This window comes from Osmerus mordax, chromosome 2 (assembly GCF_038355195.1).
Source record: "Osmerus mordax isolate fOsmMor3 chromosome 2, fOsmMor3.pri, whole genome shotgun sequence".
In the NCBI taxonomy this organism is placed as follows: domain Eukaryota; kingdom Metazoa; phylum Chordata; class Actinopteri; order Osmeriformes; family Osmeridae; genus Osmerus; species Osmerus mordax.
In genome coordinates, this window is record NC_090051.1 from 11,702,704 (window position 1) to 11,718,004 (window position 15,301).

Genomic DNA, 15,301 nt, shown 5'->3' on the forward strand with positions numbered 1-15,301 from the left:
ACATCTGCAGCGCTAGGTGATGCTAAGAACTTATATTGACAGAGAAGTTCAAGCACTTTATAAATTATATTATTCTCTACATTAGGTGATGAGTTTATATAACGTTATAATAGCCTAACGTTAGACCGTTTCGCAGGAGGTAACCTAACGCTAGCTCTACACATTACAACGTTAGCCTACAGTACATACACAAATACGTTATCAATGAAATATATGAATTCAGCAAATTAATTTAAGAAGCTCATTTTAATTTACTGTCATATCCATATAAATCATTATTCTGGTTTCTATGGCTATGACCTGCAGTTCCTAGAAGGAATTAAGTTTACTAGCCTACTACTAGACAAAAAAAACGTTAAAGTTAGGAGGTGCATAAGATTACGCTACCGACAAAATTTACCTGTCAGGGTCTTTGGGAAAGCGATGAAAGGCATAAATACTGTCACATTGGTAGTTGTTGCAGTTGATTGCCGAACACTGCGTTCTTTGAGTCCACTTGGACTTCGTTGTCATAGTGTGTCTCTTTCTGTGTAACTGTTATAACTAGCTAGTATGTAACTTTGTTACTATTAGTCCAGGCAAAGTAGCGTTTTACGACAGACTAAATATATATATATTTTTTTTTTCAGCTTAGGTCATTTCTATGAGGTGTCCAGAACAACATACTAAAAGTCCTAAGAAATCCTAGTTGAGGAAATATGTTAAATTCTCATCAATCCGAGATGTGTGCCAATAAGGCCAGGCAACATTACACCCCAATGGGGCAATTTTTTTCCTTTACTCCTATCAAAATGAAACTTTACACACTGAAACTACCCATGACAAGTAACATTTTTTTATAAGTTCTTTAAAAATGAATGTTAATATTTAGGTATATTTAATGGAGGAAAAATAGCACGTCTCTCTCATCGGTGTTACTGAACCGGAAGGGAGTTCCTTTATTTGTACGTGCTCACCACACCTGTCAACATTGGAGTACGAAAATCCGGGAGATTATATTTTTTGGGGGGGGGGGGGGCGGAAGGGGGGGGGGGTCAGAGAGGCAGGCTAAATACACATAAATAAATACATAATTAGTAATAAAAATTATTGTATGGTATTAATAATGGGACTTATTCATGTTTTCCTTTTATTTCTTTGTGCCATTTTCAGTTCACAGTTCACTCTGTAACACGGTGTCTACCCCTCGCCCCTCGGCTTGAAGCAACGGCCCCGGTGGATGTAGGTGGTATTGCATTTGTTGTTAGACTTCCGGCTCTTCCGGTCGTTTTATCATAGATGCCACTTACGTCACTTCCAAACAGACCGCCGCCATATGCACTACCGATCTCGCCCAGTATGGCCGCCCACACTGCCGATTTCAATGAGAAAGTGAGACAGAGATATGTCGGAAAAAAATCTATTTGAAGCTCCGATCCTTAGCCTATTTGTTACCCCCAGTTTTCTTTGGTTCCTTATTATCTGCCCCAGGCTTGTCCCAATTGGCTTTCCATGACAGAGCTAGCTATAAACACTTACCTTGTACATAACCCTCCCCATACAGTGGGGATTGCTTGAAGGCTTTCAAGAGTACGGATGTTTATCAGTATGCTGTGGCTGGATGGGTGAATGACGTGAAAGTGCGGCACATGGCCACCAAGGACTTATATTTAATCATGGGAAAGTTATTTATTATTTGAAAGAAATCAAACGTATGTTTTTGGTCGTAGTTTACTCTGACTAGGTAGCGAGTTGTTAGCTAAGTGACTAAGAGCTAGCTAGTGAAGGATTCATATATCTATGTGTCTATTCCAATATGTAATGATAGTATTCAATGACACAAATCTGTGTTCTAGAAAGAGTGGTCTGGAGTCGCAGAGGTCCCATAATATCAGCTTTAATGCAGCAGTTGGAAATCAACAAGTACAGAGCTCTGGGGTTGTCTACGTTTCCCTACCCGCAACAGAGTTTGGGCTGGTTCACGAAGTCCAACTGGCTATCTGTCCCTTCCCCAGCATATAATATACAGTGCAATTAAAACAGAAAGATGAAAAGAGGGTTGAGCTTGTTCTCTTCTGCATCAGGGAGTTGTTCTTGCCTCTGCGTCCCACCTGCTCGGGTGCCATCTCCACCCAGATTCAAGGTTGTTTCTGAAAATGAAAAGATAGAGACACAAAGAACAGCCTGCTTCCCACACTCAGTGTGAGACCCAATGTTTAAGCCTGGGCACACTTCTAAGTTCATAACTTTAATAAGCACAATGCATAACTTTAATAAGCACAATATATTCTTTAAGACATGCCTCCTTCATAAATCCTGTTGTTATATTCACTCGTGCACAGTGCCCATGATGCATTCAGTGATTAAAATGCCACACATATTAATAACTGGGATCATAGTTAGTGTCGTGCCTGATATGCAGCTGGTGATTACAGTTCTAGAATATGTGTTGTAATGTATTATACATTATTTACTAGCACTCATCTTAGTGCCACTTAAGCTCACGGCTAGCTGTCATTAATCTTGACAATGTTCTTTAATGTCAGATGCAGGGCTTGACATTTTGAGGCACTTTGAGGCACTTAAGTTTTATGCACAAAAGTCATTTGTCCGAAACCTTTAAATAGCCTGACCTAGTGAAACGGTCAAAACTAGCCTGGCTAACGGAGGTCGCTTTCTCAGGCAAATGACGAATGAAACAGGCTCGGTTAAAGAAATCCAATATTCTGGCTATCTTCGGTAGGCTCGTATCTACTAAAAGCGGTCCTCCCTGACGTTTGTGGTGTAGAATGGAGTGAAATAAAACATTGTGAACACTGCCAGTGAGCGCCCGAGTCTGACTCTGAGGCTAACGTCAAAACCGGGGGACCAAGGCATGGCTGCCGCCTACTACTATGCGGGCGACGCATTCTCACTCAAATTGCAAGACTTTCGTGACCCAAATCAAAATTCTGATGCGACAGATCAATGGGGAATCGCGTTCTCTCTTAAAGGCTGTCCTCCTCGACCTGAGCAGAATTCACCGAGATGAACTTCACCGAAACAGAGGTAAAAAGCAGGCATATTGCAGGCATTTCTAAGGCCGAGTAGGTAGGTAAGATGGCGGCGCAAAGCTACAGTGACGTCATGTGAATCAAATCAATTAACTCCAGTCAACATTTACCAAACTATCTCCCCCAATAATTTATGTTCGATTCTCGAACCTGGCTCATACTACTAGCTTTTTCATAGAATAATTTTTCCTGATTTTTGCTAAGTTTGAAACCAATCCGAAATGGGTAAACTAGCACCCCATGTATTTGCTTACGTCAATAAAAGTTGCCTGCAAATGTGCTCGCGGATACTAACAGGGCACGAGCACAAAAGTTCACATTGGCCGATAGCCGATTTACCTGGAGCGGAAAGAAATGGCTTGAGTTGCCTGCCCTGTTGTAGCAAGTTTAGCAAATGGTTGTCACACATACATGAAATGTTGTTAATATAGTTTATTCCCGTTATTTTAAAACAGATTTGATTTTTTGTAAAAACGTTCATGACATGATGGCAAATATTATATTATGTTAAGCGTGAGCATAGATTGTTGACATGTCTATCTGGAGCAAAGACGAAGATTAATACTTTAACTGATAACCACAATAGGAAATGATATATATTTAAATAATATTAGTCTTGCCTTCAGAAGCTTTTGTTAAACACACTCATTATTCTTTTTTTGATCGTGTCATCAAGCCAGACTGCATTTGTGGGACAATGAAGGTCCTCAGTGACTCTTTCACCCCCACTTATATCTGATGGAAACGTCTTGTAATATAGTTCTGTTAATATGCCCCTTTCAAAGGCACATGTTCAATAAAGTAGACTATATTTTAGACACACTTCTCTATTTATTACATTATTACCAAGTCTCGTTATATCCATTAATAGGCGTTTGGTTTTGTAGGTTGAACATATAAAACACATTTCTACACTGATGTTAAATTGAAGGCAGTGTGAATTTCGTGGCATTTCGTTTGAATATAAAGTTGACAGTAAGCTATGGTAAGTCTGCATTATGGAAGATTTCTGTTACAAAAATAACTATTAAGCTTTCTTTGCCTGGCGAGAACAATGACGGAGCTAAGTGTTCATGTTAACAGTTTATTTAATCCGATACAATGCGTTGGAAATCATACTCATATCACAAAGAAAAAAAGCAACATATGTGATGAGTTCCATCTAGAATAGCCCTATAGCCTATTTAGCCCTATAGCCTATTTCTAAAAACCAAGTGAAAGGAATACTATACAGTGACAGCATACACTTCCGTAAAGTTTGCATCATGTCTCTGATTCTTATCGGACTTGTACCCCATTCTGCCACTGCAATGCCTTAGCTCACACGCTCGGAACCATATAAATCTATGCTAGCGACTGGTTGTCGCAAAGTATGACGTGTACAGCTAGTTGCAAGCGTGCACGAGGTCTCGGAGCTAGGGAAAAAAAGAGCCACTGTTTAAAGCTAGACCGGAAGAGTCAGAAGTGGAAAGATGGCGCGGTCCAGTTTCGTGCTCTCGCTTGCCTCACTGCGCCACTGAGCACTTTTCATAGAAATTAATGGGGACACCATCTTGGAAGACAAAAGTTGCTTCCTCTAGTAATATTAACTCTATGCCTACTGTGCGCAACAGTCTTACTACATCTATGCACGTTGTAGTTATGCGTCGTTGCTAACGTGTGCTGACGTTGTGGGGGGGGGGGCACTTTGAATTTTTGCCATGGGGCCCGAAATTCCTGGCGGCGCCCCTGGAACTAGCCAGTGAATAGCCAAATAAATAAAACATTTTTAGGATGTAGGCCGAAAATGAGCTTCCCCTCTTTGAAAGACCAGCAGCCGCCACTGATTACAATGTATCACATACTGATATTTTTGTCTGTCATAATTTAATTACCAATCCCTCTATCTCTAATATATATTGATAAAAATCATAGTAATAATAATATATATATATATTTACAAATATTTTGCGTGGGGTGACCTTAACCTGACCCTGAGTTTGGCTCATTTGAGTGCAAATGAGCGCCTAGAAGATTTGACTGAATGAGGTGTCTGGTTTTGAAGGGTGTGCTTCTCTCTATTGTGTCCAAAAACGATCTGTTTTTCAGTTAAATACAGGTCTAGATCAAGACTGCTGTTAGTAGGCTGTACAAAAATCATCAAAAACCTTTTCAGCGGTGTGGCACCACTAACAAAACTACAAATAAGTTCTTAGCCGACGTGGTTTCTATAAGCCCTAGTTGTTAAACATTGAATTCGTTATTTTAGGATGTGTCCAGTTTCAAGCAATATTCCAACAGGTGGAGAGTATGAGTTGGCCTAAGCTACATGATTGTACAATAGGCCAGGGTAAACGTCACAGCGCAAGACTTGTTATTAAAAACTAAAGGGAAGGAAGTCGCAGCTGCACTTTGTCTCCCAGGAAGAAGAATAAGTAGGAGGAGTTTCCTCAATATTTTTTCCACCGGGGATCTGCGCGAAATCCAAACCCTGTAATATCGTCAGACCATATGTAAGTTTAAAAGACATGTAGCCAATGACAGCACATGATCTATACACGTAGCCCACACTTATTATTTCATTCGCAAATCAGTTAAGCGCGTTTGTAAATGTAATTTCTTACCCTGTACCCCATTTAGTCTCCGGGGTTATTCCTCTCTGTTAAACGAAACCTCCGAAGCAAAAGATTGGGGAGGACAAATGCAGGGATAGCCTATCTACCTACCCATCTACGATGTTATAGATTTAACCTCCACGGTCACTGTGTAAGAAAATCTGATTTGTCTGTTTTATTGGCCGTCTGCCTGTGCTTTGCGTCAGACGAGGCTATACGCCCTACCTGCCAAGTGGTAAGGAAATTCACCATGGCATCTTTAAGGAGTCTGGTTGAAGACGACAGCAGGTATCAGAAATCTTTTCAGCTGTTTCTGGATCGCTCCTCCGAGCACCAGTGCATGCAGGACTTTATCCATGGCGTCCTCCCTGACATACTGTCCAGGTAAAACTACAAATGTTCCGTAACTCTTTCGAAAAACCACAAGAAAACATAGCCCATTATTCTCAATTAAAAGTTTGTTGTTATATTTAAATTGATTGAATCTTTAACAACATCTTAAGAAGTATCGCATTATTATTTTGTACAATTAGCCTATGTAACGAAGGCTAGTGTCTTGATATGACCACAATGCCCTCTAAGTGAAAGTCTTACCTCTGCAGCATTGGAGAGGGTAAAAGACACCTGAATGTCATGGGAGTTGGGAGTGGGGCAGGTGAGAAAGAGGCCGGCATCAATGGCCGTCATTTATTTATCACTATGTAGACCTCACTACTTCTGCAGGTCATATTGATCAGTCTAGATGATTGTGCCTGCAGGTCAGATTGACCTAGAGATTTTCTCCCAGCTGCGTCTGAAGCACCCAGGGGTCAACGTCGAAAACGAGGTGGTGGAGCCCAGCGCCCAGCAACTGCACAACTACAAGGGTATAGTAAAACTCCAAGGTAGTAGTAGAACTTAAAGGAAAGAGTAGAACTCCAATGAGACAGAAGAACTCTAAGGGTAATGTAGAACTCCAAGGGTATAGAAGATCAGAAGGAGACCGTTTGAACTCTCAATCCGAATTGCCAAGTAATTTTGCACAAACAAGGAATTTACTATGCCAGGAAGGAACATACGGTAAACATATACGTTTTAAATATAAAATGTAGAAAATATAAAATGTAGAAAATGTACAACAGTATCTAAATAATTCTAAGCACTACTACACAATGTAAAAAAAAAAATATATACGATAAAAATAAAATGAGATATAAAGAACAGTGCAATGTGATTTGTGCATTGTGTAATGAACAATAAGTGATCGATGGACTTTGTGTGTGATCCGTGACATCATGACAGTGTTAGTGGCAGTTGGGAGTTCTGGGTCTTGTTGATGAGGCCAGCGGCCAAAGGAAAGAAAATTTTATTGTGGCTTGAGGTTTTGGTTCTGATGGACCGCAGCCTCCTTCCGAAGGGAAGTGGCTGGAACAGTGTGTGTCCAGGGGTTAACTCCAAGGTTAATGTAGAGCTCCAAGGGTATAGAAGAATCACAAGGAGACAGTAGAACTCCAGTGGTACTCTGAGTTGTTACCTCCTTTTCACCAACTAAAGTAACTAAATATATTCCAAAGGACTACGCATATGTAAATATGTGATTATTTCTATGTATCCTGTATACATTATTTATTTTAACTGTATCTTCATTGGTTTTCACAGTACTTGTGTCAAAGACACCTAAATTAGATTATATCAACTTCACCTGGAATAAGATGACTGCCTTTGAGTTTGAGAAACACTGGAGGGAGAACAACAGGACAGAGAAGATAGACTTTCTTCACATGATACAAGTAGGTCACTCATAAACTAATTATAGATCATTCATTAGATTCGATCATTTTCTGATATGTATTCTTACCATCTATTGTATGTACGTGAAGAACAAATTAAAATATATGGTGATGTTCATGTTTTCTTCAGATGCTGTACTATGTGAAGGATCCTGGTGCCACCATCTCCTTCTTCCACAGCCTCTTGAGCAAGAATGGGAAACTTCTCATAATTCTTGTGTCAGGTAAGATACTTCATCATGTAATGAGCAACGTGAGTGCATAGGATCTCCAGTACTGTAGGACTATTCCGGTGTCCACCATATTTTGTTCTGTTAAGTCAGAAGAAAAAGTATTTATGAAATTCTTTGTTTTGATGGTGTTCTGTTGTGCAGTTTTTTTGTTGTGCTGCTATTGTGTTGTGTTGTGGTGATGTTGTGTTGTGGTGGTGTGTTAACAGGTACAAGTGGTTGGGGGAAGCTGTGGAGGACTTATAGAGCACAGTTGTGTAACACTGAGATCAGCCAATGTGTGACTACGGCCGACATCAAGAGCTTCCTGGACTCCAGAGGTCTCCGCTACCAAACCTATGAGCTGCCCTCTCAGATGGACATCACAGAGTGCTTCACGGTGGGCGACGAGAAGGGAGAGCTGCTGCTGGATTTCCTGACAGAGGTGTTGGACTTCAGCAGGACAGCTCCCCCCGAGCTGAGAGCCGGAGTGGTAGATCTTCTGCATCACCCTGACTGCAGCACCCAGTCAGACGGGAGGGTCCTGTTCAACAACAACCTAGAAGTGGTGGTTGTTGACCCTCTGACTTAAATGTAGGAACTCCCTGCCTGCTGTATAGCCTCTATAGCCTCTGTATAGCCTCTATAGCCTCAGCATTGAAACTCTTGTCTAGGATAACTACATTTTGGTTCATGAATAGCACCGCTAAGAACATTCCTTAAAGCTCCTGTTGCAATGCATTCATAACAAAAACTGTTTGGTTGGAACACCTCAGATGAGAAGATGTGCTTCATACTTCATAACCCTGTTAGCAAAGCATCTATGGTCAAATGAGGCAGGTCACTGCAAGAAAATGTCTTTCTAAATAAAATGTCTGAATCTGAATTGTTTTGTTTTATCAAAACCAACAAACTAAGACACATAATAAAAAGTAGTGTACTGTGAAAAAGACAGGTGTCAATGCTCCGTTTATAGAAAGAGTTGTCTAAAAGGAGTCAGGTGGCTGAGTGGTTAGGGAATCGGGCTAGTAATCAGAAGGTTGCCGGTTTGATTTACGGCTGTTCAAAATAACGTTGTGTCCTTGGGCAAGGCACTTCACCCTACTTGCCTCAGGGGAAATGTCCCTGTACTTACTGTAAGTCGCCCTGGATAAGAGCGTCTGCTAAATGACTAAATGTAAATGTAAAAACCAACATTGTTGGTGTAAGTTACATTTTACATTCAATTTATTTATCGAAAGATTTTAATCAAAGTACAGCTAGTGCATATAGAAAGTTTTGAGGATCAGAAGTGCATAGTTCAACAGTATTTCTGTGGTCGGAGTGAAGGAACAATCTGTATTGACTGGCCATACCGGATGCAATTCAACATTTATCCAAGGTTGTAAAGATACAGAATTAACTTGAGTATTTATGAGGCTTTAAAAACATGTAAATTCAAATACATTGGTATAGTATATCTAACCTGTGCTGACTGTACAGATGTCATGTACACTATCTACAGTCAATGAAGATCCCCACCATTTAGCATGAATTAGTACGGGTCTTCCCTTCCGCTGTTGGCCTCTTCAACAAGGCCAAGGGACCACACTGACTCAAATAACTTATTGCTTAAAACACTCTGCTTTTGCACTGCACCACAACATGGTATCTTGTACATTTGTATTTTTTGTAATATTTGTATTTTTGTATTTTTATATTGTAATTTACGGCAACTTATATTTTATTGTATATTTAATTCTATTCTAATCCCACTTAGTACTGCTAGTTTATGTACCCTTAGTATAGTTAGTCCACATATTTAAATTTTAGGTATATGTTTATTGTATGCACCTTCCTGCCAAAGCAAATTCCTTGTCTGTGCAAACTTTCATGGCGAATAAATCCCTTTCTGATTCTGATTCTGGTTAGAATGGCTACAGGACTGTTAAGAGCTTATTCATCATACAAACAGTATAAAATCTTTTTATTTGTATACCTTTTTATAAAAGGCTTTATAAATGCCCATAGGTGTCAACCCCCAACCCTTACACTCAGAGAAGACAAGGGAAATGTTTCTACCCGGTAACTACGGATGACATTCACTGGATCTTTCTTTTAATATAGATTTGTATGGTCTACAACACGTTTGGAAAAGGGAGCTTCACCTTGGAAAAGATAGCTGCTATTTTAACACACAAAACCGTTAAGCACTGAAGAGAGGGCAACATGACCCACAGATGAACTTCTTCATGTGGTACCTTTTGAGGTTCTGTAAATAAAGATGAATTCTCCTGTGGACTTATTTCTGAGGTATGTTCAGGTTTTGAACATGTAACGATGGGTCAGGGTTCTGACTACCACCACAGATAAGATGTAGCTTCAGGGACCAGTTTTCTTCTCTCTGCCAGAGTCTATTGACTGAGTGTGGAAAGTTATTAATCATTATCATGGTAGGAATTGCACTATCCATGAACTATTGAACTGTGTGTGTGTTTGTGTGCTTCTGTGTGTACAGGTTGAGTAGTTGAGTGGATAAGGTGTGTGCCAATAAGCTGCAGTTTGTGCAGTCCTTTGCTTGTGTACAAATCTGTATGGATTTGGGTAGAAAGTCTGCATCTGTCTGTCTGTCTGTGTTTCTGCCTGCTTGTACATAAAGTAGAGCACCAAGGTGAAGCTGTGCTGCCAGCAGCAGAGCCAACTGTGTTAGTCTCCCGCCACAAGAGACCAGGGGGTATTCCAGGTAGCGGGTTTAATAAACTGTGAGCCTTACCCTGAACTCTGAGTTGAGTGATTTAAAATGGAAAACTCAGACTTTTCGGTTCCAGAAAAGCCGATTTTAATTTGTTAAGTCAACTAGGAGCACGTCCACTCTGAGTTAAGCGCGGGCATGAGAACTATTAAAAGCCAGCATCAGTGGAGCTCCGAGACTAGGATCCACCATGGCAGCCGGCGACAAAAAACGTTGTCCTACTTCACCACACTTTAGATATGTTTTATTATGTGTTTATGGTCAATCTGAGCCTATTCCGGGAAAAAATCAACACGGCTGTAGCAGCGTATATTGGCGTGGGAGACAATTGCTGCCGAATCAATGCATAGCCTACATTTGAATGCAATGGCCAGTCCATACATTGAACATTTAACCCAACTGTCTGTTAAAATTACAGGAGAAAAAGTGGTGGACTTATAAATAGCATGTTCAATGTTTTATTAAATATAAAAACACACTACGAACAGGTAAGGCATATTTTGCATAGGCCTATACTATACACTCGTGATTATAGCCTCTACGTCACTGTGGTTTTAATCATATTCAACATGATACAAAGTAAATATCAGTTGGTGCCTATTTCAAGTTGTAGTAGCAGTTACCCCCAACAGAATGCTTTTCATCACAGAATGATGATGATGATTACGATGACAAAGAGACATTGACTGGTGCCGCAGAAATGGATGCAGAGAATTATGTATGGTAGCTACTTCTAGTTCTCTCCCCATGTAGGCCCACTTTTATTTACAGGCTTGTGTGGAATTGTCAGTTACACTGACATTATGAGAATAATTAATATAAAAACGATTTGCACATTCTGATCCTGTTGAACAGAGCATGGATTCTGTATACAATACAATGAGATGCTCATTTAAAGATCCTGTAAAGTAAATTCCATGTTTTGCTTCTAAGTACATTATATACGTGTGAAATTAGTTCCTGAAAGCATGTGCAAAGCGCTAAAACTTTGGTGCACTGAAATGTGGAGTTAGACCGAAGAACAGTTTCTCTTCCGTTTTCAGACCAGGTTTTAATGGGCGGAACCAAAAAACTACCTATCTACGTCATTTCGACCTATCTACGTCAGATCACTGAATGGCTCCTCCTGCTGTAGGCTACTTGTTGTAGCTTACATCAGCTAGCTAGCGAGCTTCAGGATGTCTCCCACCACCCGCAACTGCATCTTCCCTGGATGCAAGAACTCCAGCTGCGCTGCAACGCCATTTAAGTTCCCTATTGATAATGAAAGGAAAAATAGGTGGATAGATTTTGTGAAGAGCCACGCTCATGGAAAGCTTCAGATAAACTCCAACAGCCGCCTCTGCACTGACCATTTCACGGCGGACAGTTTTAACATGGACCTGAGACAGACGGGGTTCACCAACACACGGCTTCTCTTGCAGCGCGGAGCCGTACCGAGCATCGCCCCCCCGGCCGTTCATCCTCCGGTTGCACCTGGACCATCCACCGCCGCCAGCATGTATATAATTGATCTTCTATTGCGCTTTCTACTACTCAGAGTACTCAAGGTCGCTTTACAGATTCCAGCATTCATTCAGACACAGTCAAACCGGTGGTGGTACAGAAGCGTGGCTGCCAATCAGCGCCTACGGCCCCTCCGACCACCACCAACATTCATTACCAACATTCATTCACATTCATACGATGCATGTCTTTATGATGGTGGGGGAAACCGGAGTACCCGGAGGAAACCCACGCAGGCACGGGGAGAACATGTAAACTCCATACAGAAAGGACCTGGAGTGACCGGGGTTTGAACCAGGGACCTTCTTGCTGTGAGGCGACAGTGCTAGCAGTGCCAGCAGTTCATCACTCAGTTCTGTGTGCTTGTTATAATTAGGTCTATACTAGATAACCTTTCCAGAGGTATCTCTGCTATGAGTTAGTGCAAACCGCTAACTTGATATTAGGCTACTCGGTGTAGAATGATGGTATTTTGGTAAAATGGTAGCTAATGTGCTAGAAGTAGTTGGAGAGCTCACTGTCTGCTGTCTCTGGTGTCAATTTTTACTCCTGTGTTAGAAGCTCAGGGGAACATTTCATTTATATGCATCTGTTTGTTTCACTCATTGAACAAATACATTCTAATTGGGTGTGCTTTGCCTTCGGCAAGGGCACAACCTTTGTTCTCTCACATATATATTATTGGGTGTGCTTTGCCTTCGGCAAGGGCACAACCTTTGTTCTCTCACATATATATTATTATTATTATTATTATTTTTGCCCCCCTAAAACTCAGTCAATATTTGGCCTACATAGACAAAGTAGGTGTCAAAAGTTTCGTCTTGGTAGCGATTGAGTTGCTTCTATTGGAATTTACATTCCGTTGCATGGTTTAGGCTGAAGTTAAGTTTTTGTGGCGAAAAGTGAAGCTAACGGTGGCTAATTTGCTAGCCACAGTCACTGACGTCACTAACGTCACGAAAACACGCGTGACTACCTTTGGCAGAACATTTGTTTCGCATCTGTTAACTTGGGGGATAGCTAGGCTAACTATAGCTTTACTGCAAGGCAGCTGCAGAAACGCCACAAGCAAAGAGGCCAGGGTGATAACTATTTACTCATTTTACTTTGTGATATGACATACAATTTTCATGTGTAATATACAGTATAAGCTGATATTATTAAGGAAGTACATCTACTTTCGGAAACAGTAGTCTACTATTTCACTGAAGTATTAGCATCATGACATTAGCCTGTGTTGCCCGGGCAACACATACTACAGTGGTCTATGATGTAGCGTTATCTGTTTTCAATCGTTAAAATAAACATTCCTCACATATACATTTTCGTTGTAGGGTTTATTCTGACATTAGTAAACGATTTGTTGGTGAAATTACCATTACCTGTGGTTTCAAACCAGTGTAGCTCACTGCAACGCTGTAGCTTACGTGAGACACACTACAAAAACATCTACACTACACAGCTATTTAGGAAGTCAAACGGCGACAGAACATGTTCGGCACTCCCCTTACTTAAATCAAAAGTCTAACTACTAACCTGAACTTCATTGCCACAGCCTAAACGTTGTCAATCTGTTCATGAAAATAATTAATTTCAGCTTAACCCGTACAACGGAACGTTAAATCCAATTCAACCAACGCAATCGCTACCAAGACGAACACAGCAGTAGTCTAGTACTGTACCGTAGTAGTACAATTTACCGGGGCAGCTTCTCCACACAGGGCTATATCGCATTTTGCGTTGTTACTGACAATGATCGCTACATTTACATTTACATTTATTCATTTAGCAGACGCTTTTATCCAAAGCGACTTCCAAGAGAGAGCTTTACAAAGTGCATAGGTCACTGATCATAACAACAAGATAGCCAAAAAACATCGCGAGTAGCCAAAACATGAAGCACACATTGTGAACAACCAAAGTAATTGCCAAAGGGAAGAACCATAAGAGCATGTAGTTAAACAAGTTACAATTAAACAACATGAACAGCTATAAGTGCAAGTGTACCTGTGGATCGCTACCAGTGAGCTTTTTATGAATGAGCGATTTTCCACTAAATAAATGTCAAGCTTATTTACGTTTTGGGGGGCATATTTTCAGTTAGCAGATGGTACTGTTTGAATCGCGATTCCATCTTCTACTGCCGGGTAACGTCGTAGAATAATCTTCAAAGGGGGTTCTTTATTAATGAATGAATGCAATGAGTAGGCTAAATGCCTGAAAATATCATGAGAAGGGAAAAACTTAAAATGACGTTTAAGTCATAGAGATTAGGACAATTTTTACACCGGTCTGCCCAATTTATTCGTTTTGTTTCAACGATGAGGCTGCCTCTTGCAGGGGAAATGAGAAGACATCTATTTCATTCTACACTTCACTCGTATTTTCAGTTGTAAATGAGCAGCAAAAAAAGATGCTTTTAAATCTATGTAATCTTTATAAATAATAAGTAGGCCCGATGCATTTTTATATAAAATATACAGACCCCTGTGCAACTGACGCAAGCAAGCACACCCTACAATTTCCCCAGAAATTGTATCCTCAATAGTTGGGTGTGCTTTGCCTTCGGCAAGGGCACAACCTTTGTTCTCTCACATATATATTATTATTATTATTATTTTTGCCCCCCTAAAACTCAGTCAATATTTGGCCTACATAGACAAAGTAGGTGTCAAAAGTTTCGTCTTGGTAGCGATTGAGTTGCTTCTATTAGAATTTACGTTCCGTTGCATGGTTTAGGCTGAAGTTAAGTTTTTGTGGCGAAAAGTGAAGCTAATGGTGGCTAATTTGCTAGCCACAATCACTGACGTTACTAACGTCACTACGTCACTAACGTCACGAAAACACGCGTGACTACCTTTGGCAGAACATTCGTTTCGCATCTGTTAACTTGGGGGATAGCTAGGCTAACTATAGCTTTACTGCAAGGCAGCTGCAGAAACGCCACAAGCAAAGAGGCCATGGTGATAACTATTTACTCATTTTACTTTGTGATATGACACACAATTGTCATGTGTAATGTACAGTGTAAGCTGATATTATTAAGGAAGTACATCTACTTTCGGAAACAGTAGTCTACTATTTCACTGAAGTATTAGCATGATGACATTAGCCTGTGTTGCCCGGGCAACACATACTACAGTGGTCTATGATGTATCTGTTTTCAATCGTTAAAATAAACATTCCTCACATATACATTTTCGTTGTAAGATTTATTCTGACATTAGTAAACGATTTGTTGGTGAAATTACCATTACCTGTGGTTTCAAACCAGTGTAGCTCACTGCAACGCTGTAGCTTACGCGAGACATATTACAAAAACATCTACAGTACACAGCTGTTTAGGAACTCCCCTTACTTAAATCAAAAGTCTATCTAACTACTAACCTGAACTTCATTGCCACAGCCTAAACGTTGTCAATCTGTTCATGAAAATAATTAATTTCAGCCTAAACCGTAC

General features: G+C 40.4%; 1 protein-coding gene across 6 annotated transcripts; it reads left to right on the forward strand.

The window, feature by feature from the left end:
- The first annotated feature begins 5,421 nt into the window (after positions 1-5,421).
- On the forward strand, positions 5,422-8,490 carry LOC136962757 (histamine N-methyltransferase-like). Of its 6 annotated transcripts, none has more exons than XM_067256649.1 (7): positions 5,422-5,524; positions 5,860-6,010; positions 6,229-6,281; positions 6,385-6,492; positions 7,265-7,395; positions 7,526-7,619; positions 7,835-8,490. In XM_067256649.1, the coding sequence occupies exons 2-7, from the start codon at positions 5,877-5,879 to the stop codon at positions 8,194-8,196; spliced, it is 882 nt and encodes a 293-aa protein (XP_067112750.1). In that variant the 5' UTR covers positions 5,422-5,524; positions 5,860-5,876; the 3' UTR covers positions 8,197-8,490. The 6 variants fall into 6 exon arrangements, with proteins under 6 accessions (XP_067112750.1, XP_067112757.1, XP_067112774.1 ...); XM_067256656.1 differs by having other exon boundaries at positions 5,891-6,010; XM_067256632.1 differs by having other exon boundaries at positions 5,488-5,524; positions 5,833-6,010.
- Positions 8,491-15,301: the final 6,811 nt, after the last annotated feature.

Bases quoted from the DNA above. Each gene is read 5' to 3' on its own strand.
- LOC136962757 (XM_067256649.1), top strand. From the start codon at position 5,877: ATGGCATCTTTAAGGAGTCTGGTTGAAGACGACAGCAGGTATCAGAAA. The intron at 6,493-7,264 runs GTATAGTAAAAC...TGGTTTTCACAG, and splicing joins GCAACTGCACAACTACAAGG to TACTTGTGTCAAAGACACCT. The intron at 7,620-7,834 runs GTAAGATACTTC...GTGTGTTAACAG, and splicing joins TCTCATAATTCTTGTGTCAG to GTACAAGTGGTTGGGGGAAG.